Here is a 24211-nt window from a genome sequence, read left to right on the forward strand (position 1 = left end):
CCAGCCTAGTGTATCCCTCTGAAAGTAAATGATCATTTACTTTTGGATTATATTTATTTTTTTTAAATTAAATCATAGCTGTGTACATTAATGCGATCATGGGGCACCATACACTGGTTTTCTAGACCATTTGACATGTTTTCATGACACTGGTTAACACAGCCTTCCTGGCATTTTCTTAGTTATTGTGTTAAGACATTTATATTCTACACTTAGTAAGTTTCATATGTACCCTTGTAACATGCACCATAGGTGTAATCCCACCAATCACCCTCCCTCCGCCAATCCTCCCCTCTCCCCTCCCTCCTTTTCCCCCTTCTTAGGTTATAACTGGGTTATAGCTTTCATATGAAAGCCATAAATTAGTTTCATAGTAGAGCTGAGTACATTGGATACTTTTTCTTCCATTCTTGAGATACTTTACTAAGAAGAATATGTTCCAGCTCCATCCATGTAAACATGAAAGAGGTAAAGTCTCTATCTTTCTTTAAGGCTGCATAATATTCCATGGTGTCCATATACCACAATCTATTAATCCATTCATGGATCGATGGGCACTTGGGCTTTTTCCATGACTTAGCAATTATGAATTGGGCTGCAATAAATATTCTTATACAAATATCTTTGTTATAATGTGATTTTTGGTCTTCTGGTATATACCTAGTAGAGAAATTATAGGATTGAATGGCAGGTCTATTTTTAGATCTCTAAGTGTTCTCCAAACATCTTTCCAAAGGATTGTATTAGTTTGCATTCCCACTAGCAGTGTAGAAGTCTTCCCTTTTCTCCACATCCATGCCAACATCTCTGGTCTTGGGATTTTGTGATATGGGCTAATCTTACTGGAGTTAGATGATATCTCACAGTAGTTTTGATTTGCATTTCTCTGATGATTAAGGATGATGAGCATTTTTTCATATGCTGGATTATATTTCTTTTTTTTTTTTTTTGCTCAATACTAATACGAATTTAATAGAAAACACCTACATGCCCGTATGGGGAAAACACAAGTAGATTTAAGTAACCTAATCATTTGTACCTTCATATTAATCTGAATCTAAAAAGAATAATTTTTTTTTTTTTTTTTTGTAGAGACAGAGTCTCACTGTACTGCCCTCGGGTAGAGTGCCGTGGCGTCACACGGCTCACAGCAACCTCTAACTCTTGGGCTTACGCGATTCTCTTGCCTCAGCCTCCCAAGCAGCTGGGACTACAGGCACCTGCCACAATGCCCGGCTATTTTTTTTTTTTCTTTTTTTTTTTATTGTTGGGGATTCATTGAGGGTACAATAAGCCAGTTACGCTGATTGCAATTGCTAGGTAAAGTCCCTCTTGCAATCATGTCCTGCCCCCATAAAGTGTGACACACACTAAGGCCCCACCCTCCTCCCTCCCTCTCTCTTTCTGCTTCCCCCCCCATAACCTTAATTGTCATTAATTGTCCTCATATCAAGATTGAGTACATAGGATTCATGCTTCTCCATTCTTCTGATGCTTTACTAAGAATAATGTCTTCCACTTCCATCCAGGTTAATACGAAGGATGTAAAGTCTCCATTTTTTTTAATGGCTGAATAGTATTCCATGGTATACATATACCACAGCTTGTTAATCCATTCCTGGGTTGGTGGGCATTTAGGCTGTTTCCACATTTTGGCGATTGTAAATTGAGCTGCAATAAACAGTCTAGTACAAGTGTCCTTATGATAAAAGGATTTTTTTCCTTCTGGGTAGATGCCCAGTAATGGGATTGCAGGATCGAATGGGAGGTCTAGGTTGAGTGCTTTGAGGTTTCTCCATACTTCCTTCCAGAAAGGTTGTACTAGTTTGCAGTCCCACCAGCAGTGTAAAAGTGTTCCCTTCTCTCCACATCCACGCCAGCATCTGCAGTTTTGAGATTTTGTGATGTGGGCCATTCTCTCTGGGGTTAGATGATATCTCAGGGATGTTTTGATTTGCATTTCTCTAATATATAGAGATGATGAACATTTTTTCATGTGTTTGTTAGCCATTCGTCTGTCGTCTTTAGAGATAGTTCTATTCATGTCTCTTGCCCATTGATATAAGGGATTGTTGGCTTTTTTCATGTGGATTAATTTGAGTTCTCTATAGATCCTGGTTATCAAGCTTTTGTCTGATTGAAAATATGCAAATATCCTTTCCCATTGTGTGGGTTGTCTCTTTCCTTTGGTTATCGTCACCTTAGCTGTACAGAAGCTTTTCAGTTTAATGAAGTCCCATTTGTTTATTTTTGTTGTTGTTGCAATTGCCATGGCAGTCTTCTTCATGAAGTCTTTCCCCAGGCCAATATCTTCCAGTGTTTTTCCTATGCTTTCTTTGAGGATTTTTATTGTTTCGTGCCTTAAATTTAAGTCCTTTATCCATCTTGAATCAATTTTTGTGAGTGGGGAAAGGTGTGGGTCCAGTTTCAGTCTTTTACACACAGACATCCAATTCTCCCAACACCATTGCTGGATTATATTTCTATCTCATGCCGGCTCCAGCTCAATCTCCTTCTATTCTTTATCTGTATGTCTGCATCTGTCAATAGTCCACTCAGAAAAGATTTCAAAATCATACCTAAATGTAAAATCAACAGAACACACATACACACATCTCAGGATAACAGGCAATTGACAAAGTTGCCAAAACTTTATACCAACCAAGATATTTATGGCAAAAGATTGTTTTGAAATACCACCTAGGCAATAAAACGTTGAGACAAAATAAATTTTTCATTAGGGTACTTGGCACTTACACAGTTTATTAAATCTTAGAATTTTTTGAAAAATGTCAGCCAGCCTATGATAGAGACTGTTAAATTTTGGAATAGCATAGAAAAAGAGAACTTCTAAACAAAGAAAAAAATATGAAAGGTTTCATCCGGTACTTCAGCTAAAAACAGCTGACTGAATTACTTCAGACTTTAATTTCACATCCTTAGATTTTTTTTTCCAATCCTCTTTTTCACTTAGATTTGTTAAGATTTTATTCTGTATATAACATAGTCTTTATATTTTGGGATTTATTAGTTCTATTTATTCTACCATAAGGTAGTGAATTGAGGTAAGTACTACACAAATACTTTACAAGTGACCCACTTGCAACAACAAAGCACATAGGAAATATCTTTTTATCTGTTAATTTTCACTTGATGATATGAAACTAAAATTGAGCAAAACCAACTGGTTTATTTAATGGCCTGTGCCAAAAGACTATATAAAATCAGCTTTTGTTTTCTCATAAATCCATGCTCTACAGTCAACTTCTCACTGTTCACTGAGCAGTAGGGACTACCTCCATCTGGCTAGTCTTTCTGCAGACCTGTATTAAAAATGGAATGGCATGTTGGAACAGGGAGGAAAGGATGTACTTTTGAGAGAGATGAGAAAATAGATCCGTTTTTGAGATATCAAGAAGAGAGGGGAAAGCTATCTCTTGATAGAAAGGAGACCCCAAATGTGTATTACTGAAGAGGGCAGAAGAAAATTTATAAGGAAGAAGGGAGGAGGGTCTTCAGTGGGTTCCATGGAGTATTGAATCACTTCCCATCAACTTGCATAGGGATTGTTAGGAGGTCTGCAGCTCCAGAAAAGAACCAAGAGGGCCGAATTTGCAAAGCCCACTGGGTAGGGTCATGTGGCAGTGCCCAGAAGTTGCACATGAGCTTCTATTTTCCTATATGCAGTGTTTAAATCCAAATTTATCTAAATTAGTTAAAATACTATTGTGACAAAGTTCTTTGCCATGAACAGCTATGGGTCCAATTAGAGAAACAAAGCCTGATAACCAAACCCACTGCTTTGTTTATTATCCTCTTTATGGGCACTCTCAAATTACCTGATATTTTTTCATGGCATTTGTGACACAAATCATAGGTCTTGGGAATGTTAATTTTGCAGTGAATATGTTGGGAACAAAAAAAAAATGTCTATAAATAAATGATCACCCAGAGAGTTAAAAGCCAAAACAGACTAGGTGAATATAAATCATTGTGAAATCCTTGTGTTTATTAATTTATTCTTTCATTTATTTCACTGACAAATATTTATAAAGTGCATAGTAATGCTGCAAGAATTGTGTGCTCTGTGCTGGAGAAGAACTGTCAACAACAGATGCATGTACCCTCTTGCATGTGAAAGGGGTCACAACCCTATTTACACAACGTAGAGAAAGAGCTAGAAGTGAGGAGAAGGAGGAACTCATAAGTTCTTCACTGGGCTTTAGAAAAACATTTCTAAGCAAAAATTGAGATTTTATAATTTATAAAGCTGTCTCAAAACAGTTACCAAACTTTGTTTGCTATAGATGGAATAGATTTTTAATAAAGTCATGCTAATTCTGAAAAAACTCGGAGAAAGTAAAGTGAAATAAGGGAATTATACTAATTCTATTCTAGATTAGTGTATTATACTATGATTCGTATATATTTCAGTATATTAATATTATACTATACTGATATTTGTCTCCAATATTCAAAGAAAACTTTATTTTTAAAGAAGAGACCCAAAACAATTTAAATAAACAAATTCCTTATATAAGTAAAGTTAATATTCCCTTTGTATCCTTTTGTGATCTGCCTTTTTTTTCTTACTTCACATGAGGAATCCCTACCTTGAAATTATTATGCATCATGGACATCCATATTTCTGAGATTTGATTAGGCTTTTATATAACATTTGTTTTTAAATTTTATCATACTGAGTTTTCATTTTAAATAACAAATATCTACCCCAAGCCCCATACCTACATGTTCTATGAAGTTCTATGAACATTTTAACTTAGTTTGCTGGTGATGATTAAAGATGACAGAAAAATAAGCCAAAAATGAGGGATTCCTAGAAAATATTAGAAAGCAGGCTAAAGATATATACTTACGGTTTCCTTAAATGAGACAGAATACGTTTCAAATGATTAAAACAAATTCTCAGAGTTAATAAGAATCTACGCTATGAATCGCTTAAAATATAAATGTTATCAGTTTCTAGAAGCACTTAGAAAAATATGTGCTTTGATATAAGCATGTTTGGGAATGTTCTAAGAGTCCTTTCCTTGTCTGCTTGCAAATAGAAAATTGTTCATATATCTATCTGAGAAAATATTTTAGAATCAAGAGCTATTCAGTATGGGTGTAATTGTCAAAATGATCAACTCCACTGGAGAAAATACTTTCAGAGGAAATGCTCAGGCTTCATCTTCTCCAGTCCTTTGAATTGTAACACCACCAACCAACTTTCACAGTTAAATGACTCCAGAAAGAGGACATGGGAAGAAAGGAAGCTGTGAGTGTGTGGCATGCTGGAAGGTTAGGGACATAAAGGCAACAACTAGAGGGAGTGAGCAGTCCTGGTACGTTCCACAAGAACTGAGAATTGTGCTTTGATTTACTGACACGGAAATCATTGGTAATTATAGTAAAGCAATTTCAGAGGAATGGGGACCAAAAAACCCTGATACATTTGAATCACCAAAGAAATAAATGAAAAAAAGACGAACACACCTAGTATTGACAACTCTTAAACTGGACATTTTTTCCCCTCTAAATTAGAAATTTTTAGTTAACCTTTTGAATTTTTATACCAAAATTTTAAGAAACTTCAGAATTCTTTGTGGTAGGAATCCTTCATTTATTAAAGTGGGTAGGAATAACATTTCAGTGGGTGTTTTTTTAAACAAATAGAATTGATTTTTAATGAAACCTATGACATAAGACTACAAGGCCTTTAAAATGATTTTGCAAGAGCGCCTTTGATTTTTAGCAAACAACATTGATTTTGTAAGAAGGTAGGAGGAGTAATGAAATAATAGTGCTCAAGGAGTTGTATTATAGCTGGGTGGGAAAAACAAAGTACTTTCTTTTTAGCAAAGAAAACAGCCATGTCTTATTTATGAGTATGTGATTTTACATAAAACTTTTGTTGCATTTGCTGCTGTTGATTTTTTTCTATTATATCATGTCTATGAAGTGCTTTTTTAAGAATTTGTGTCAAAAATGAAAGAGCTAGCATACCTGATTATGTGACAAGTGTGAGTGCTTATTTCTATAGGTAGAAATAATACTCTCCCAAAAAACCACAATGAGTGTTTGGAGGAGGCAAGATTTATCTCCATATTAAAATATAGACTATCAATCATAGGTGATGGAAACTATTAAATGGTTTTTAAAGTATAAAACAAATGTTTTTACTGTGATTTCCATTTATTGTGAATGTTGTTATTGAGTTCTAGACCTCTTGTTCGATTTACATATGCACCCTGTAATATTAAACCTGATTTACAAATCCATCTTAACCATTACTCATTATATAGTCATTTATGTTAAATCTGACACACAGTAAAATTCTTTGGAAGAAACATGTTAGTCTTTTAAAATAAATCCTTTTGTGGTAGGCTACAACTCTCCCTGAAGTGGAAACTTGTTAGAAAGACTTCATAGTGATGAAATTATTTTTTCCTTGTGAATTTTTAATAAAAGTTCAGATATTTATGATATTTGATATCAAAATTTTATTTACAGTGTCAATTTTATCCTTTTTGTGTATTTTTGGTTTTGCTCTGATTAATGAATGTAAAATCCCTAGAGGCAATTTACATCATAACATTCAATTTTTAAACGTGGTGAACTAACAGTGGGCTCTAATTTTCCTTTGATGGCATTCACAGTTCTGTAAACAAAGCTTCTCCAGAAGTAGATACGAGAGAGGCTTAGGGGTGAAGTCTTACTGGAATAGAAAAACTTACTAGGGTGTTATTTTAAACGTGCTCATTTTGCTTATGTTGCATTTTTCCTCGGGGAAGTTGGGTCAAAGAGATTAAGCTCCCCCCTGGTACTGCTGGTGGTGTTATGAAGCACCTATCCCCTGAGTAGTCATCCCTCACAGTAAGTCCAGTTCTATCATTTCTCATCACTGGTTTTACTGTTGAATTTAAGGCACTAATAACTCCTATCTATTCTCAAATCAATCCTCACATTCTCCATATTTGAACTACCATCAAACTACTCATGGCTCCAGAGAATTAATGTCTTTTAGCTTTTCATTTGCAGTTCCTTCCATCTTGAATGCCTGCTAACTATCATTCTCCCATCTATCTCTTGAAACTCTCCCTCTCAGACCCTGGGTTCAGTCATTCTTTTCTCTGTCCCTTAGCAATCTGCATGCATTTTCGTGTGGCTTTTTCACTTATCACAGTGGTTATTTATTTTCTTTTATGATTTCATTGCTAGAGTGAGAGTATTATAGATATTAAATGGCATATCTTGATAAACCAGTAAGATCCTGACACATAGCGTGTACTCAACAAATGTGTGATTACAAACAAATAAGCAAATAGCTGCATCCATTCAGGTAAATGTGACAAAGTAGAAATAGCCCCAGACTAGTTGTGTTACTACTATGATTGTTTTAGAGGGGAAATTGTTAGACAATGACACTGAATATATTTGAAATAATTTCTGTGTCCCCTACCTATGAAAGGATTACGTTCTGTACTCATCTGCAGAGGTTCCTCAAAGATTATACATAAATTCTTATGTAAGAAGACATAAAACATTATATCAGTAAAGGATGTTTTTCAGATTTAGAGGCATTATGTTGTATCTATGAAAAAATTACAACCCTGTATATGATAGGCTATTTTTTAAAGGAAAAGTAAATGCTATGGAGAAAGATAACAGATTGAAATAAGAATGACCCCAAATTTTACTATAATGTCCTGAGGATCAGACAAAGAACTTAATCCAAAAATTCCAAACTCTGGTTATGCATCAGAATTACCTGGGAATTTTAAAATATTTATGACTCATATCTTATTTAACTGGTTTGAAGTGGGGCTCTGTCACTAACTTTTTTAAAATTTCAAAATACTATAGAGGTTCAAGAAATTTTGATTATATAGATCACTTTTGTTGTGCTTGAGTCAAGATGATTGTTTTGAGTGAGCCTATCACCAGAAGAATATTCATAGTACTCACTAAATGGGTATTTTTCCTATCTCTTTCTCTCCCTTTATTTGATTTCCACTGAAATCAGTAAAACTTCCCTCTGTGAATATATGTGCTCATCAGTTAGTTCCAATCTAATAGAGAGTACATGTAGTGTTTGTTTTTCCATTCTTCAGAAACATCACTGAAGATAACAAATTTCAATTCCATCCACATTGTTGCAAAAAGCATTAGGTCATCCTTTGTCTTGGCTGGGTAATAGTCTATATTTTGTCAATCCACTCATAAATTAATGAGCACTTGGGTTGATTCCACATCCTTGCAATTGTGAGTCCTGCTGCAATAAACATTCAAGTGCAGGTGACTTTTTGATAAAAAATGACTTATTTCCTTTGGGCAAATATCCAGTCGGGGGATTATTGGATAAAAAAGTAGGTCTAAGTTTAGTTTTCTTGGGAATATCCATACTGTTTTCCATAGAGATTGTACTAATTTGCAGTCCCACTAACAATGTATAACCATTTCTTTCTCTCTAAGTTCATTCCAGCTTAAGAGTGAAGGACAGCTCATAAAGAATTCCAAATAATTAGCCAGGCATTGTGGCGGGCGCCTGTAGTCCCAGCTACTCAGGAGGCTGAGGCAAGAGAATCGCTTAAGCCCAGGAGTTGGAGGTTGCTGTAAGCTGTGTGAGGCCACGGCACTCTACCGAGGGCCATAAAGTGAGACTCTGTCTCTACAAAAGAAAAAAAAAAGAATTCCAAATAAGAATTTTAAGGAACCTCAATGAAATCCAGAAAAAATGGAAAACCAACTAAAAGAAATAAAAAAAATTCAGAAAATGAATGAAAAATTTATTAAAGATATCAGCATAATATATTAAAAAATAGAACTTCCAAACATTTAAAATTTATTCAAGGACAAAACACAGTGGAAGTGTTTCAGGCAAAATAGGGAATCTCAGAGCTTGATGACAAGTTTTTCAAATTAAATCAATTCGTCAAAAATAAAGAACAGAGAATTTAGAGGAACAAACAAAGCCTAAAAGAAATATGGGATCATGGACAGTAGTCAAACATAAGAATCATAGAAAACACGTAAGTGCTGGAAAACCTATCTGAGGGAATAATTGAGGAAAACTTGGTTACAGAGTTTTACACATGCAAGTATAGGAAGATCAATGAACAGCTGGGAGAGTCCCCTCAAAGAGACAAACAGTAAAATATGTAGTAATAAGACTGGCCAATATTAAGGGGAAGGAAGAACGGCTGTGAGCTGGAAGGTTAAAACATCAAATAACCTACTAAGAAAAATCCATCAGACTAACTACAGACTTCTCAACTGAGAATTTGTAAGCCAGAAGTGATCAGGGCCCCATCTTTAGTCTTCATAAACATTGTTACTGTCAGCATAGAATTTATTATTCTACAAACTAAGTTTTGGGCATTAAGGAGAAATAAATTTTTTTTTGTTTGTTTGTTTTGTTTGTTTTGTTTTGTTTTCATACAAGCAATCACTGAGGGAATTTGTCATGATGAGGCTTGCCCTACAGGAAATACTCAGAACTGCATTATCCATGGATCAACACAATAGACACTAGTAGTCAGTGTAAAACTACCCCAAAGCTAAAGCTCAGAGCTCATATAAAATAGCTTCCAAAGAGATAAAACAAAGCAATAAGTTGCTAATCAACAGGATGAACACAACAGTTTCCCACATATCAATTCTATCACTGAACATGTATAGTTTGAATGTCCCATTCAAGAGACATAGACTGGCTGAATATAACCCAAGTATCTGTTGTCTCCAGGAAACACATCTGACTCATAAGGACTTATGTAGACTCAAGTTGAAGGGATGGAAAAACATATTTCATGCAAATACAAACTAAAAGAAAGTAGATGTAGACATTCTTATATCAGATAAAATTGACTTTAAATCAACAATAGTAAAAAAAGGCAAAGATGGCCATTATAATGGTAAAGGGCACCATTCAAGAGACATAACAATCCTAAATATTTATGTAGCTAGTTTATAAGTGCCCAAATTCATAAAGCAAACCTTACTTGATCTAAGCAAAAGATGAACAGAAGCATTATAATTAGCAGGGACTTTAACACCCCACTGACAGAACTGGATAGATCATCCAAGCAGAAAATAAATAAATAATCACTGAACTGAAATGGGAATCTAGAACAAATGGACCTAATAGACATTTACAGAACATTTTACTAAAAGACTACTGAATATACATTCTTTTCATCAGCACATGGAATAGTCACTGACATTTTTAAAAAGCTACCCAGTTGATTTTAATATAAAGCCAGGGTGAGGACAACTGCTGGGCCACAGAAATTCAGGAAATGTTTCTCAGAAGAATAACTGCATAATACATGAGATCTTCTAAAAAGATTAATCAGCATGAATAGATGTGAGGAGAGGCTAGAGACAGGAATTGAGGAATGAAAGCGTCTACAGACATCTCAGATGAAAATAATTGTTTTAAGGACTAAACATTTTTTACAAGGTCAAGAAAGCTGTGTAGAGAAAATTTTTCACACTGAATTTGTTCAGAGAAACTTAGGGATATTCAAATAATTAACATTGGCAAAGAAGAATTTTACCAACTACATATAAAAGTTACGAAAGTTGCAAGCAGAGGTTAAAACGGGAATCATCATTTGTTGAATTACCCATGAAGAGTTCATAGAGGTGGAAAGTTTTGAATAGAGTTGACATTAAATTGTTTCTGGTGAGGACAGGCATAAGAGAACTTTTTCAAGCTAAAAAGTTATAACATGGGCATTTGGCTTAAGAGTCACGCTTTCCTAGTTGCCACATAGCTAGTTACCTTAACTAAACAAACATAAATAAAATAATTTATATCTTCAACATGTGATGCCAATGGTATAAAATATATTCAAATATATAAAATGATAGTCTTAAAATGAATATATAGTGAATTCAGTATTTAAAAGTTCTAAAACTCATTTGATGTTAAAAATGTCTTGGACAGTTATTTCCTAATAGATTTTTTCCTGGAATGGTGAATATAGCATTTTACTAATACATAGAAAACTTGGCATACTATTCTAAAAAATGCTACCTTCCCTCCTAATGTAATAAAGATATATGTAGGTTTGTGTAAGAGTAAATGGCATATATCAATGATGAACTGTTCCCGGAGGCATGACAGTATCTTTTTGTTAATGAAGAAACCTTAAAAACTCTGCAAAATTATGCTTAATAAATAGTCAAACAGCAAAACTTATGAGTATTCTTTGCTTTGAATCTAATAAGAGATTTAGGAAAGAAAGAATCAAGAAAATAGGAAGTGATTAATGTCTTATTTTACCAAATATGCCCTTGTTGGAAATATGGAAAACAGTCATTTTAATATTCTCACAGAGAAATACCAAGCCATCATTTAATATCTTGTATTCTATAATACACATCCATTTCCAGATGGATTATATCAGTTGACATACATACATATACATATATATTTTATATGTATATAAGTGTATGTGTGTGTATATATATAAAAATACATGTATATATATATATATATTTTAAGAGGTAAGGTCTCCCTATGTTGCCCAGGCTGGAGTGCAGTGGCTATTCACAGGGGCCATCCCACTACTGATCAGCACAGAAAATGCTTTATATTTAATATAAAAAAGTAAACTAATATTTAGAACACTAAACTTTTAGTTTAGTTGATTCTGTCTGTTTCAAATGTATCATTTATAAGGGCAATTCATACTGTAGATAAGGATAGGTAGAATGGTCCTAGAAATCTGGGTAGCAATACAACCTTGGGGGAAAAACTATTCCTCAGTCTTCTTATCCATAAATGGTGATAATAATAATACCTGTGTTGTGGGTTAATATATGTGTAATATCAATATATGTCAGTCTCTTGAATAAAGCCTGACACAAATAGGAGCACCATATAAGTTTTAGCTACTAAAGTTATAAATATAGTAATTTAATATTGCTTTAAAAAAGCAAGTGAAAGGTAAAATAACTACATCTTTCATTTCTTTAGTTGCAGTAAAAACATTTGGACAATTTGGTCATCCTAGGGACATGTTGTACCTTTCTGGTAAAGACTCACTATTAATGCATGTATCTCTGAGTGTAGAGCCTTGTTGACGCAAATGGTATTTCTTTATGAGGCTCCTAGCAAACAGTCATGTCTCTCAATGGACACTCTAACTATGGAGTAGTTTGTCACAATTATTTGGTAATCTCTTTCAGTGTAACTCACACAACAAAAGTGACAATATTCCTGTCACTCCTCAGAAATGTCCCAGCTCTGCGGGTTTCCACATGCAGGAGAATGAAGAAAGCCATTACGAGGTATGCCGCCGCATCTCTATACAGACCATGTTAGTCCTGACCCAGTTTCATTTTCCTAATGACTTTACTTTATGATCACTAGAATAAATATTTTCTTTGCTGACCTTTTCTATGGTCACAATTTTTATACTAGCCTTTTTAAAAATAACTTTAAACAATTTTAGAACAAAAAGCTAACAATAATTGTTCCCTCTGGGATAATGGTCCAACTATTAAATGAAATGTTGGTAACACTGAGTGGAAAGTACTGATTTTTAGCAATTTTTAAAGAAAGTAATGACCAACTTTTCTTTAGAGTTCAATATTCTTGATCGATTCATTTTCATTAATTGAGCTTTTTAAAGATATGCATATCTATTTGTTTAAAAGATTGATTTTCTTCATCCTTTGTACTCAAGGAAGATAGGCAAGACAAATGCTTAATATGAATTGGTAAAATTGCAATTTTTATTAATCATATCTTCTTTTTGCTGCTTTTTTTTCCGTTTGATCTTTTATTTCCCTGCATGTTTGAACTTAAAAGAAAAACCATTACTTTCCTTAAAAAAAATTAGTTCATTCACAGTAAAATGTGGAAGATCCATATATCTGTTTTTCCTTTTGGGTCGGAAGGACCATTCCAGTACCAATTGTTCCATTGTAGCTAGATAAAAAAATCTGTTTTCTTTCATTTCATTTTTTTATTTTAAATTGTGGTAAAAATACATGTGGTCCCAGCTACTGGAGAGGCTGAGGCAAGAGAATCGCCTAAGCTTAAGAGCTGGAGGTTGCTGTGAGCTGTGATGCCACAGCATTCTACTGAGGGTGACGAAGTTAGACTCTCTACCAAAAAAAAAAAAAAAAAAATTGCTATTTTAACCATTTTAAGTGGATATTTCAGTAGTTTTAAGTATAGTCACATTTAAGGAATTACGTTTCAATAGTTAGCTCTAATGTCAAAATACACTTACCATTTCATCCATTTTCCAAAGTAATAGCATACAGATTGTAGATATATATAATGTGTATTTTGTTCTGTTTTCTGTAGAATGAAGGGCATTTTTTCCTCTCAATTCCCTTAAAACATTTAAATTATTATTCATGGTAAAAAGTTATTTTACATAGTCCTTGCTTTTGCCATTGAAAGGAATCAATTATTCGCAAAATACTAGTAGTATTACAGAGTGGAGAAACTACTTTGATAAAATAAATGTAGTTGAGAAAGCAAATTCTTATTCCATATACCATTAGTTGAGTTGGAAAGAGGAATGAGTGCTATTTGGTTCATGTAAATCATAAAAATGCCTACCCAGAATGTTGTTGAAGTCATTTAAATCCAACTGGATTTCAAATTTCTAAGAAGCGTATTTATTTTTATAAAATTTTGTGTTTGCATTATTGATTCAAGAATCCATGTGCCTTGGACAATCTCTGATTATCAAAGGCAGTAGAATGGGGAAATTGTTTACTGAAGATTTCCTTATTTTTTTGTAGAAAATTTCAATAAAATATAATTTATAGAAATTTGTATAAACCATTTAGTTCTTTTTTATTCCTAGATGTTTTATAAGGCTCAAAGCACAAGAACAGAGTTTATGTAGGTTTTGTTTCACTAAAGTTCTAAGGAATTTGAGCAAGAAACAAATGAGATCCAGAGTTATGTTGATTTATATTATTAGTCCAATTGTCAAAGATGAGTGAAGGTAAATCTGCTATGTTATATTTGACAACAAAGGAAAATAGAAAAAATTTCAGAAACTTTTTACCCCACCAATTTTTGCTTATCCATCATGATCCAGGCCTACTGCAGTCTGAATGGTTTTGAATGAGGGCATCCACAAAGCCCTCAGTGTCTGGAGATTTGTGAAACCAAATAATGATGATGATATTAACTTCTATAGTTTGGAGCCTGTGCTAAGGACTATTTCAAGTATTTTATGCGGATATTTTACCATCATTAATATTTTCCCCTTGGCCAGTTTAAAATGATTTTGATCATATTGCATCCAATTTATTAAATATGCATTTTTTTAGTCCAGAGAGATTTTTTCATTAAATAAAACTTAAAGATAAAAAATAAGTGATATCAATTTTAGAGCTCTTTAAAGTATTCTGAGAGGCAGAATTTCTGTATAAATCTATAGACCAACAACACAGTGGGTAGTTTTAGTAATCTATTTCTTAAAAGTTATTAATCTGGGGTTAATAATTCTTGAGAATTAACAATGAAAGATGATTTTAATATATAAAGTTGTAATCTCTTATATATAATTTTTTTCTTTAGATTGAATAATGTTCCATACCTGGAAATGTATGTAATTTCCTAATTAATTTTGTAATTTATATTTCTCCTCTTTAATCACCTTGTTAAAGCAAAAGGAAGATATTGTTTTTAACATAGAAAAATATTTAACTATAGAAAACTACACCTTTGTTCAAATATCCATCTTATCCTGAGTCACTTAATGTTAATAAATCTGGATAAGGTTATTAAATTTGTATTATGACATTAGATACAAAATACAACCAAAATTGATGTGACTACAAGCTTTTAATCATTATTGTTATTCTTCACCTATCATTCTTAAACTGAGGCATAACAATTATTGTTTAATTGTACATAAATATTAATATCAGCTATTGAGATATTTTTGTGCCAGGCAGTATTTTAAGTGCTTCATATGTATTACCTAATTCTTCTAATCTAAGATATCACTGTATATATAATATGCTATAATTTTATGTACCACTAGGGAAAATCATGCTATCATTTTAACTCTGATCAATTGTTATTTAAAATTTATTGAATAGGTACACAGCTTTAAGGTGTATTACAAAAATAAGAGAAATTTTTAAGAGATGGTCACTAACTGGTCAACATAAAGGGAAGGTCGACATAAGGAACTTCATCTGAGTATATGTGGTGCTTGTCCCGTCTATGAATGTAAGGTCAACTTGAGGTGGTCAGTGTATGGAAGCAGTCGACCAGGGAGGTTGTCCTGTATTGAAGTATAGCTTATTTACATCTGACAAAAACCCCTTTAGGTAGGTGTGATTATTATTCTCATTCTACGGATAGAGAGATAGACACTGAGAGGATATATAATTTACTCAAATTCACATAGACAGTAAGTAGTGGGGCTGGAATATAACCACAGACACATGGCTTCAGAAACTGCAAAGGTAACAAATTTGGGATATTGTCTAAGTATAAACAAGCAAGCAAGGAAAAATCCTCACAGGCCATTTGACTATCAGAGACAACAGAGGTTATATATTCATATTAATGAAGGATATACTATATAATATGTAAATATATTATATATTTATATATAAATGTTCATATATATATATACATATATAGATACTAGAGTTGGCATAGCTTGCTGTATGTCACAGAGCGAGCTAGTGGTATCATTATAATTTGATCCTAGGATTTCTTTTATTTATTTTTTTTCTTTGCAGTTTTTGGCAGGGGCTGGGTTTGAACCTGCCACCTCCGGCATATGGGGCCGGCACCCTACTCCTTTGAGCCACAGGTGCTGCCCTTGATCCTAGGATTTCTGATCTTGAGAAATTTAATAAATCTACCTTAAAACATAAAAGCATAATAAGTTCCCAAACAAGGGTTAAAGAAAATAGTTCATACTTGCATTTTTTCTTAAATTAGGTTTCACTTTAGGTATGGAATTTAAGCTGCCATGTTTAAGTTTTCTGTCCCAGCATACCTTCTCATTGGATGCACAGAGTACCAGAATGATCAATCTAGAAGCACAAATATTAAAAAGGTTGTCATATCATAAATGCATATCACCTTGAATAAGCATCTTTGACTGATAAATTTTATTGCCATTTCCCTTCTATTACGTTTCATTCCTTTCCCTCTGAAACCTCATGGAATGCACACAGAGGCTTCGTTGTCTATATGCTACAATCTTAGGAAAACTTCTCATAGTTACTGGAATTCACACAAGACTGCCTCTCAGTCTGAGTAGCTGTTCCCTGTCACTGTATTTGATGCTTGAACTAAAGAATTTTTACAAAATGGTCTAGTGTTCAGTGTATGAATTTTTGAGATAAGGCTTCTCCCTCGTTGGGATAAAATCTGAAAATCAATGTCAGATGGAAATCTTAGCTCTAAGAGTTAGAGAGATTGGTGGAAAGGTTTTAAAATAAGTGTGAATTCTAGCCGCCAGACTTTGGAAATGTGGCAGTTATCGCTAGTGTGAAATTCATGGGTGCAGATGGTTGATTAAGATATCCTAGGATGGGCTACTACTAAAATCTCCACAGCAAAATTGAGAAAACCATTTTGATATGGAAAATACTTTTGACCTTTCTATATAAATATATAACAGATTTTTTTCTGGATTCATAAATTCATGGACATTACCAATAAATTATCATTGCATTGTGTCACACGATAGAAATATTTAATAGAATAAAAGTGTCAAATGGTGAGTGTCCTGGAAGAGAATCAAACTGTTACTATTACTACATGTCTGTGTTTCATGTTCATAATCTGATTCGAGATAATAGTCTTTAAGGTCAGTATAATTTTTATTGCCATTAAGATGAAGTTACGGGTGCACTTTGAGCTTAGGTTACCACCCCCGGACATACTGAGAGCTATAGTACAATGAAGCTGGGTTTGTAGCACACCCTGGGACTCTGTCATTTAAATAATATTTAAAGAGGGTAGGAACAAAATGACATTATCTGTTCCTCTTAATGAAAAAGGAATGGAGGTGCCTGTGGCTCACAGGAGTAGGGCGCCAGTCCCATATGCCAGAGGTGGTGGGTTCTTGGTGTGTGCCACACATTTTGAAGGCAAGACAGGATTGTAAAGAGGGACTTTACCTAACAAATGCAATTGGTGTAATCAGGTACAATCACTGGTTTCTTGTACCCTCCATGAATCCCCAACAATAAAAAAAAACAAAAAAAAGAAAGAAAAAGGAAATACGTAAATCCCAAAACCATTTTTCTCTTGTTTTAATTGGTCTTATCCTATTTTGTCTTTTCTAAAAAAAGTTCATATTCTCAATGGATTTAACATATGGGTATTAATAACATTAAGTATCATAGTTCATCCCTGTGTTTTCTTGTTCTTGGTACATCCTATAGTCATGTTACCTTAGTACATTTACATAATAATGCACAAATATGTAAAGTACCTGTGTGGGCAATCCTTAGAATAGGTATTGCTGTGGATATCAGCTTTTAAATTAAAATAATTAGTGGATAAAGCATTTATCAATGATTGTTTAGAGTTTTTAATGCATTATAATATTTAAGAGTAATAAAATTATTTAAATTTCATAGACTTTTAATAATAACATTGATTCTCAACCCAGTTTAGTTTCATTCTCTTTCTACATAAGATAGCAGTTTATAAAATCTGAAATTTAGTAAATATACAGCCAAATTTATACATACACATGCCTAATACACATACACACATATCTTGGGGATAATTGCTAATATTATCAAAATATTTAAATACTTAACGTCTGACATTACCCTCCAAAATGCAGTAAATTAAGAAAAATGATACGTATTATGTTTTATGTTAATCACTAGGAAACAGAGCATATACAAGTAAAGAACGCGTGTGGGTCAGTCTGGCTCATTCACTAGATGAGGACAAATTCCCCTCACTATCCTTCATCATGAAAGATCCAAATCTGTATCTCAGCAAAATAACAAACAATTTAGGCTGTGAATTAGGGAGTTTTTAGAGTTAACTTCTCATACATCGAAGGGAGAAAGTCAGTGGTGTTGTGCCATTTCTCATATGATCTTAAAATAATGTCTAACAAATCACAGGCTAATTGTTAGTTACCATTCTAAGCAGTATTTAAAAATCTTAGCACTTGATATGAATCTCTTATGGGTAATTTATATCGTATAGGTATCAATTTTCACCAAAAGCATTAAAAATACTTGTCAAGATTCTATTAGCTGCTAAGTAAGCGTACATTAATTTAAAACAAATAACCAAGAATTCAAATAATTCATAGTACAGTGGTATGTAAACAATACATACAGTCATGTCTAATGTCTGTTTACAATGCAATTTTCTAGAAACACAAAATCAGTTTGTTTCACCCTATTGAACTTTTCTTAAAAGATTTTTATGAAATGTTAGTTTTCAGAGGGATGTATGCAAATAGAAAAATAGGCATATTTGATCAACCCTGTACTATGCATCTGTGCTTTCTTATGTGAATTGCTTTATTTTTTTTTAAAGGGCAATAAATACGTGTTTTAAAACAAGTAAATGAAGGTAAGGTGTTAAGAATCCCTATCTGTTTCTTGAACAAAAACATGATGTTGAGACTCTTCTCTGAAGGTCAAACAAATTATCCATATTGTCATCTTTTGTATTTTTCCATAATGATACTGAACTCAGTCTACAAGTCATAAATCAATACTATCTTCCTTTTCTTTCTTCTGTCATCCCTTCCTTTCATCCTTCTTTCCATAAATATTTATCCAGAAAATGTATCAGAAATCATGTTATAATTGCTAAGTTCATTATGCTGAGCAAATAGACATGGTTCATTTTATCTTAGATATTATAACTTACATCAATATCTTTGTCAATATTTTACCCTAACACTAAAAACGAGATTCTCAACACACAAGAGGGAGCAGTGTGATCTTCTGTAGAAAGATATCATGTTACCATAAGAACTGAAGGCGGATACCAGGTGACTGTCCACGAGCGTAGTGCTGTGTGGTGGCAGGAAGATGAGAATCTTTCTAAGTAGACAGCATATATAAAAGCCAGGTGTCCAGAGAAGGCATCAGCTTTGAGGCAAATTCCACTTGTTCTTTATCTTCTCAATTCAATTCTCTCTCCTGGCTCCCATGAAGCCCAGGTTCAAAATACTAAACTATAGTGGCTATCAAACTTCACATTGTTAGTTAATGTGATACCGACACACAATTTTAGTTACCAAGGACAATAACTGTGTAAGGTTTCTCAATGTGGGTTCAATATAGTCACCTTTACAACTTCTAAATTAATTATAGGTGCAAATATGCATCTTTATGGGTGCATTCTTATACATTTTTAATTTTTAAAGAAATCATTATATGTTAATTTTATATATAACATCAACGGTATATGATTCCATCTATAATGTAAACGTTCATATCTGCTTTTATATATTAATATAATTAATAACTCTCTATTAGTAAAGAGAGTTTACATTAGGGTGGCTTTCCAGAGGATAAATGAATGCACTTGAACACGAGGGGTGGCCTTCTGAATTGCTTTATTTGAAATTAACGAAGAAGTTCCTAGTGGATTTTCCGTGTATTCCAGCAACAGATACAAAGCAGTTATCAAATTTTCACCAGTTCATTATTTTTTTTTCAGTTACTTAATGCTGCGTAAGATGTTAAGTAACCTGCTTCTACTTTTTATGAAATACGTCCTGCCAGTTCTTTCTTCACCACAGAACAAGTGGGCTCGCTTTTATTCACAGGAAGAGCTGCATTTGACAGATTTGCTGATGGTGTCAGTGGTGGTCACAGCCTTGATGGACAGCGCCAAACCTTGCTGTGGCCCAGCTTCTGCTAATTAGTTGTTTGAAGCCACTCTGTGTGCCACAGGCATAGGCTTATCAGCCAAAGACGTCTCTGCTATTCAGCCTGACAGCTGGGATGCAGCTGTTCGTGGAGGGAATGGGGTACATGGGGGCGGGCAGAGAGTCTTTCAAACAGGCAACAACCATGTTTGACTGAAGGGTCCTGAAGATAAAACAACCCAAATGTAAGATACAAAAAGGTAAGAATCAATATCGGTTAGATGAGCCTGGAAACCACACATGAGATGACAATCAATTATACAGACTGTGAGAATGAGAGAAAAACGCAGCTGCCTCGTAAGTGCTTCTTACACCCACGAATGCCGCTTAAGCGTTTGCTTAAGGAATGACCATAGCTTTGTGGAATTTTTAGAACCTTCTGCACGTGTCTGGAGATACTTAAGGGGAAACCCTCCAGAAAGTGTTATATTTGAAAGAACCTATACTGTATAGTATATGGTCATAAACATAACATATTTGGAATGCTAAACATCTCAAGATATTAGAGATTCCCTAAGAAGAGTAAAACCATCCATGAGACGTGTGTAGAAATGGAAAAATAAAAAGTAACATTTCCATTTTAGAAAATGCTCTTATAGTGAAATCATAACGAATGAAGTTTGCTTCCAGTCATTGATGCTTGTGAATTCAGAGAGTCTTTTTAAATGCCTATTCAAAGTACCTATTATTAGAAGTACACACTGACTAATTAAGTATTTGTTCACATAAGCATTTAATAGTACAAAATTCCTATTCCTGGGCGGCGCCTGTGGCTCAAGGAGTAGGGCGCCGGTCCCATATGCCGGAGGTGGCGGGTTCAAACCCAGCCCCGGCCAAAAAAAACTCAAAAAAACAAAACAAAACCAAAAAAACTCCTATTACAACTTGAAAATATCTGCTGAGAGCAATCTTTTTTATAGGAGATATCTATTATTTTATAAAATGATTTTAATGGAGGGTGGCACCTGTGGATCTGTGGGTAGGGTGCCGGCCCCATACGCCAAGGGTGGTGGGTTCAAACTCAGTCCCGGCCAAACTGCAACAAAAAAATAGCTGGGTGTTGTGGCTGGCGCCTGTATACCTAGCTACTCTGGAGGCTGAGGCGAGAGAATCACCTCAGCCCAAGAGCTAGAGGTTGCTATGAGCTGTGACGTCACGGTACTCTACCGAAGGTGGTAAAGTGAGACTCTGTCTCTACAAAAAAAAGAAAAAAGAAATGATTTTAATGGTATACATACATTTGTATGTCACCAAATTCTAAAAGAATTAAGACAGAATCATAACTAGTCTTATCTATTCTGTAGTTCATAAAAGTCTGGATATAAGCAGAATATTATACCTATTTAAATGCTATGAAACACCAATTTATGCCAGTAAAATAGAAACATAATGTAGATAATATAAAGTGCATTATCTTAATGTTGATTTGATTTTAGCTGTTACTTCAATTTTATGTAATTTCTTAGTTAACGAGTGTTAAAAACTTATTTACAAATGGACGAATTATTGAGGAATAATTGCCTGGACTTAATGTTTTTTCTCCAGATTCACTGCATTTATGTCAAAATGTATATGTATTGAAAACATTAAATGCAGACTCAATCTTTTGAAAAATACTTTAAGCAGAGACTTTCCCATTTGATTCTTCAATTTTTGAATTAGAAGAAATATATCATTCAGTGCCTACACAATGTTATGCGTGGAAGTGATAACGTTCAAAGTTCAAAACCACCAGGATATTCTATTTAGCAGGTCAGAAAAGGAGTCTGAAAATGAATTGTGGAAAAATATGTGAAATTTTTTGAGTACCTAAACTCATGTCAGGTACTCATTAGAGATGAACAAAACTGAGGGTGGTCAGGGATGTCCAATCGGTGGCCCGTGGGCTTCTCACAGATTATTTGAGGATTGTTTTGCTTATCTGTGCTGCCAGATATTGAGAAAAGTATGCATAGGCCTTTTCTGTCTGCTCATCAGGTTTTGTTAGTGTTTGTGTATTTTATGTGTGGCCCAAGACTACTCTTCCTCCTATGTGTATCCGAAAGAACAAACACTGAAACCTCCTGGATGGGCACCATCAGATCCATAGAGCTAAAGTAGTGTCTTGCAATCGAAGGGTGTAATGGAATGGAAATAGCAGAATAGAATAAATCAAATAAGTAGGTGAGTGTGGAGTGGAATAAGGAGACGAAGAAAAACAATATCTGAAGAAAAAGCAAAATAAAATATAATAGAGTATCTGTTGTATAGCATGAGTATTATTTCTCTTAACTTTTATTTCAGGAGTACATTTTTTGTGTGTGTATGTGTGTTTTAACCCTTTCTCAAAGTGGGCTGATCAGTGTTTGTCAAGGCCCAAAGTTTGAAAGTCGCTGGTAAAAAATCATTCATGTCTACATACCACATATTTATCACATATTCTTCAAAACACTTTGTATTAACTGTCCTAACAACTCATTGGGATAAAATCTCTTATGAATCCTTGTTGATAGGTAGATAAGGGAAGGGGAAGAGAGGTGACTTACACAGAGTCTTGGAAAACAAGGAGTTGTGCAGAGTTCAAGTCCAAATAAGCTGTGCTCTTAGTCACTAGTAAGGTGTCTGACAAAGATGGCAACAGACTTCCAATTAGAGCCCGGTCTTCTGATCTACAGTGTGATACAACACTGTTTTAGTCCATCGGTTACTTCTCCTTTTAGCCATAATGCCAGTCCTAGGGTGAGAATTTATTGATGTGTTTTCATGGATTAATTGTTCAGACTAACTGAAGTTGAGAAATTCTCTTCTCAACACTTCTTGGTGATTCACAATTGGTTTTACACAGACATGCATTTAACAGCCATAGTGTAAGTTAATCAATTTATATTTGCCAACTTACGTGTAAAACTATATGGCTATAAAAGCATATTTAAAAAATCTTTTTTAAACCCATGCCGTATAACTGATTTTAGAGAATATTGGCCTAGGTCATGAATGGTACCTAGCATATGCTACATGTAAAATGGATTTTTGAAGTTATGACTAAGGCTCTTGAAATTTAACTTCAGTCATTCCTTCAGTTTAAACGAGATTCATATCAGAAAATAAAGAAAAGAAATGAATGTGTGATGTCAACTATGTTCGTGTGTGTGCCTATTATAAAAGAGGTAAAAGTACTTTTTTTCTGAAAACAATGCAGAAACAGAAATTTTTTAGAACAGCATACATTGAGGATAAGGTTTATGCTTTTTTAAATTGATCTTAAAAACGAATACTCTTAGTCTCCTGATGTATAGTTATTTCCTTAGTTATGCCTGGAAGCCAAGCTATTTTTAAGTGAAATTTCAGGCTAAATTATCTCAACTTTTACATGATAGATATTTAGGGCATAACAGCTATCTAAATCAAATGGCTAGTAGAAAATTTCAGAAAATCTCAATTTACTATTTAATTTTAAGCAATTTGTAGACATGTATTTTTTTTTCCCCAAAATTCTACAGGACTTTTATTATTGTTTTCAATGCAGTGGTTGGTTTGTTTATTCATTTGTTGGCATAGTTATATAAGAAAGCTTCCAGGTAAGACCATGAAAGACTTCAGCTCCTCCCTTAATGAGAGAAAATAAGAACCATTGCAGTGAGTCTAATCTTAATTCAAAATGTATCTAGAAAACATCTTATGATGATTAATATCATAAGACAAATATTGATACAATTAGGAGAGAAAAATTTATACTCTATGAATAGGAAAACTAGATAAACAAAGTATGGCAGAATATAACATGACATTATGGAGCAATGAAAAGAAACCAGTGGATACAATAGTGTGATAATGTGAGTGGATCTCAACAGGAGTATGCTTAGTGGAAAAACACAGACCCTAAAACTTATAAACTGTATGATTTCATTTCTATGATATGCTGTAAGAAGCAATGCTATGGGAAGAGAAAGCACATCAGTTGTTGCTAAGAGCCTGGCTTAAGGAAGAGCATTAACTACAAAGGTGTACAGAGAAAGTTTTGGGGGTGACAAAATGCTCTATAATCTGATTTGGTGTATAGTCTATCAAAAAAAAAAAAAGGAAAGTAAGAAAGGAAAGGAGAGAGGAGGAGAGAAGAATAGAGGAGAACAAATGGCACCAAAAGAGTTCAACAGGCAAGGAAGACTTTATTCAAGAGCATTGCCATAGGTGAGAGTGGTGGAATTCAACTTCATTGAAGCAAAAGGCAGGAAAGTTTTTAAGTTCTTGAGGTAGTGGAAAAATTTTGGAAGAGACGAGGTAAGAGACAGTTAAAAGCGTTAGATCATCTGAATTTGCTAATTGGCTTTTTAGCAATGTTAAGCTCCTGT

General features: G+C 33.9%; 1 protein-coding gene across 6 annotated transcripts in view; it reads left to right on the plus strand.

Moving 5' to 3' along the window:
* LOC128566793 (protocadherin-9) overlaps positions 1-24211 on the plus strand; it is a 959874-nt gene that overhangs the window by 327201 nt on the left and 608462 nt on the right. For 2 of the 6 annotated variants that reach the window (XM_053563824.1, XM_053563827.1), the window contains exon 3: positions 12202-12303. The exons of 2 other annotated variants lie outside the window; for them this stretch is intronic. In XM_053563824.1, coding sequence (XP_053419799.1) covers positions 12202-12303 — 102 coding nt within the window. The remainder of the gene's footprint in view (positions 1-12201; positions 12304-24211) is intronic. 2 more of the 6 variants (XM_053563825.1, XM_053563828.1) reach the window with 1 other exon arrangement.

This window comes from Nycticebus coucang, chromosome 15 (genome assembly GCF_027406575.1).
Source record: "Nycticebus coucang isolate mNycCou1 chromosome 15, mNycCou1.pri, whole genome shotgun sequence".
NCBI classification, from domain to species: Eukaryota; Metazoa; Chordata; class Mammalia; order Primates; family Lorisidae; genus Nycticebus; species Nycticebus coucang.